Below are 1,167 nucleotides of genomic sequence, written 5' to 3'. Positions count from 1 at the left end.
TTTCCTGGTGAGTGTCCCACTGCCCTGGCTACACTCCAGGCCCTCTGACGAGCTCTGACTCCTCCATCTGCCCGTTCGTTGCTGCAGTGCCCGGCATGCCCATCCCTGGTCTTTTCATACACCTTACGGTGCCCTCACACTCATGATGGCAGTGGCCACCTGTCGCTTGCTCATGATGCTCAAAGAAGAAGGAAAGGGAAGAACATCAGAACAGGCCATAGATGGACCTTCTGGATGGCTCTCTGAGATCTCAAATTAAAAAACCCCTCCTTTGTGCATTCACTATGTTGTCAATGGCACCTTGATCTGCCCAGCCACCCATGCTAAAAAGCCAGGAGTTAGCATCGAGTCTGTACCTTGCTCCTCCTTCCCCCTCCGTGTCTAAACAACCACCAGATACCATCCGGCCTCTGTCATTTCTTGCTTCAGTTACTCTAATTTCTTAACCGATCTACCTGTCTCCGGGGTTGTCCATTCTTTACCCTGCTCCTCAAGTACAAATCTGGATATGTCACCTTGCGTTCCTTCACATGTTTCCCTAACCTTTAGGATAAAATCCAAATTCTTAGCATAATACCCAACAGCCTCCATGATCTTGCTCCCTGCCTGCCTCTCTATAATTTGCCTTCTTTCTCCTCCAGTCTTTTCTCAGGCTGAAGAGTTTTCCTGCCCGTTTTTTCCTGGCCAGAGCCTATGTATCCTTAAGCTCAGGGGACATCTCAGGATGGACGCCTTTCTTACTGCCTCCGCCTTTTCCCCTAGTCTGACTGAGATGCACCTTTCCCCCCCGATAGTGCCTTTTATTTCGGCAGTTATCAGTCTGGAAGTATTCTCTGGTTATTTTTCTTCCAAAAGAGAGTGTGAGCTCCATAAAGATAAGACCTAGATCTTTTATCTCTAAATGCCCTGCGCCCAGAGGCTCCAGAACTCAGGGCTTAGAACACTGGTCTCAGAATGCCCTGTGCCTGTGCCTGGTTCATCATGGGAATCTGCAAATGTTTGTAGAATGAACTTATTTATCGCACCTGCAACTCCAGGCTCTCAGTGCTTGGTTTCCTGATGAGAAAGGAGGCACACTCGTCCCAGATGGGGGCTGAGGTTTGGGAAACAGTCTGTGGAGATGAGGGGAATGAGCAGAGGTTGATAGTCTCTCCTCTACTTCTCTTT

At 49.0% G+C, this 1,167-nt stretch overlaps 1 protein-coding gene across 1 annotated transcript in view; it reads right to left on the bottom strand.

Moving 5' to 3' along the window:
* ESYT1 (extended synaptotagmin like protein 1) overlaps positions 1–1,167 on the bottom strand; it is a 13,607-nt gene that overhangs the window by 3,916 nt on the left and 8,524 nt on the right. The window contains exon 23 of the mRNA XM_006777851.2: positions 1,026–1,112. Coding sequence (XP_006777914.1) covers positions 1,026–1,112 — 87 coding nt within the window. The remainder of the gene's footprint in view (positions 1–1,025; positions 1,113–1,167) is intronic.

The sequence above is a fragment of the Myotis davidii genome, unplaced genomic scaffold (assembly GCF_000327345.1).
Source record: "Myotis davidii unplaced genomic scaffold, ASM32734v1 scaffold509, whole genome shotgun sequence".
NCBI lineage: Eukaryota > Metazoa > Chordata > Mammalia > Chiroptera > Vespertilionidae > Myotis > Myotis davidii.
This window is presented reverse-complemented; position numbering and strand designations above follow the sequence as displayed.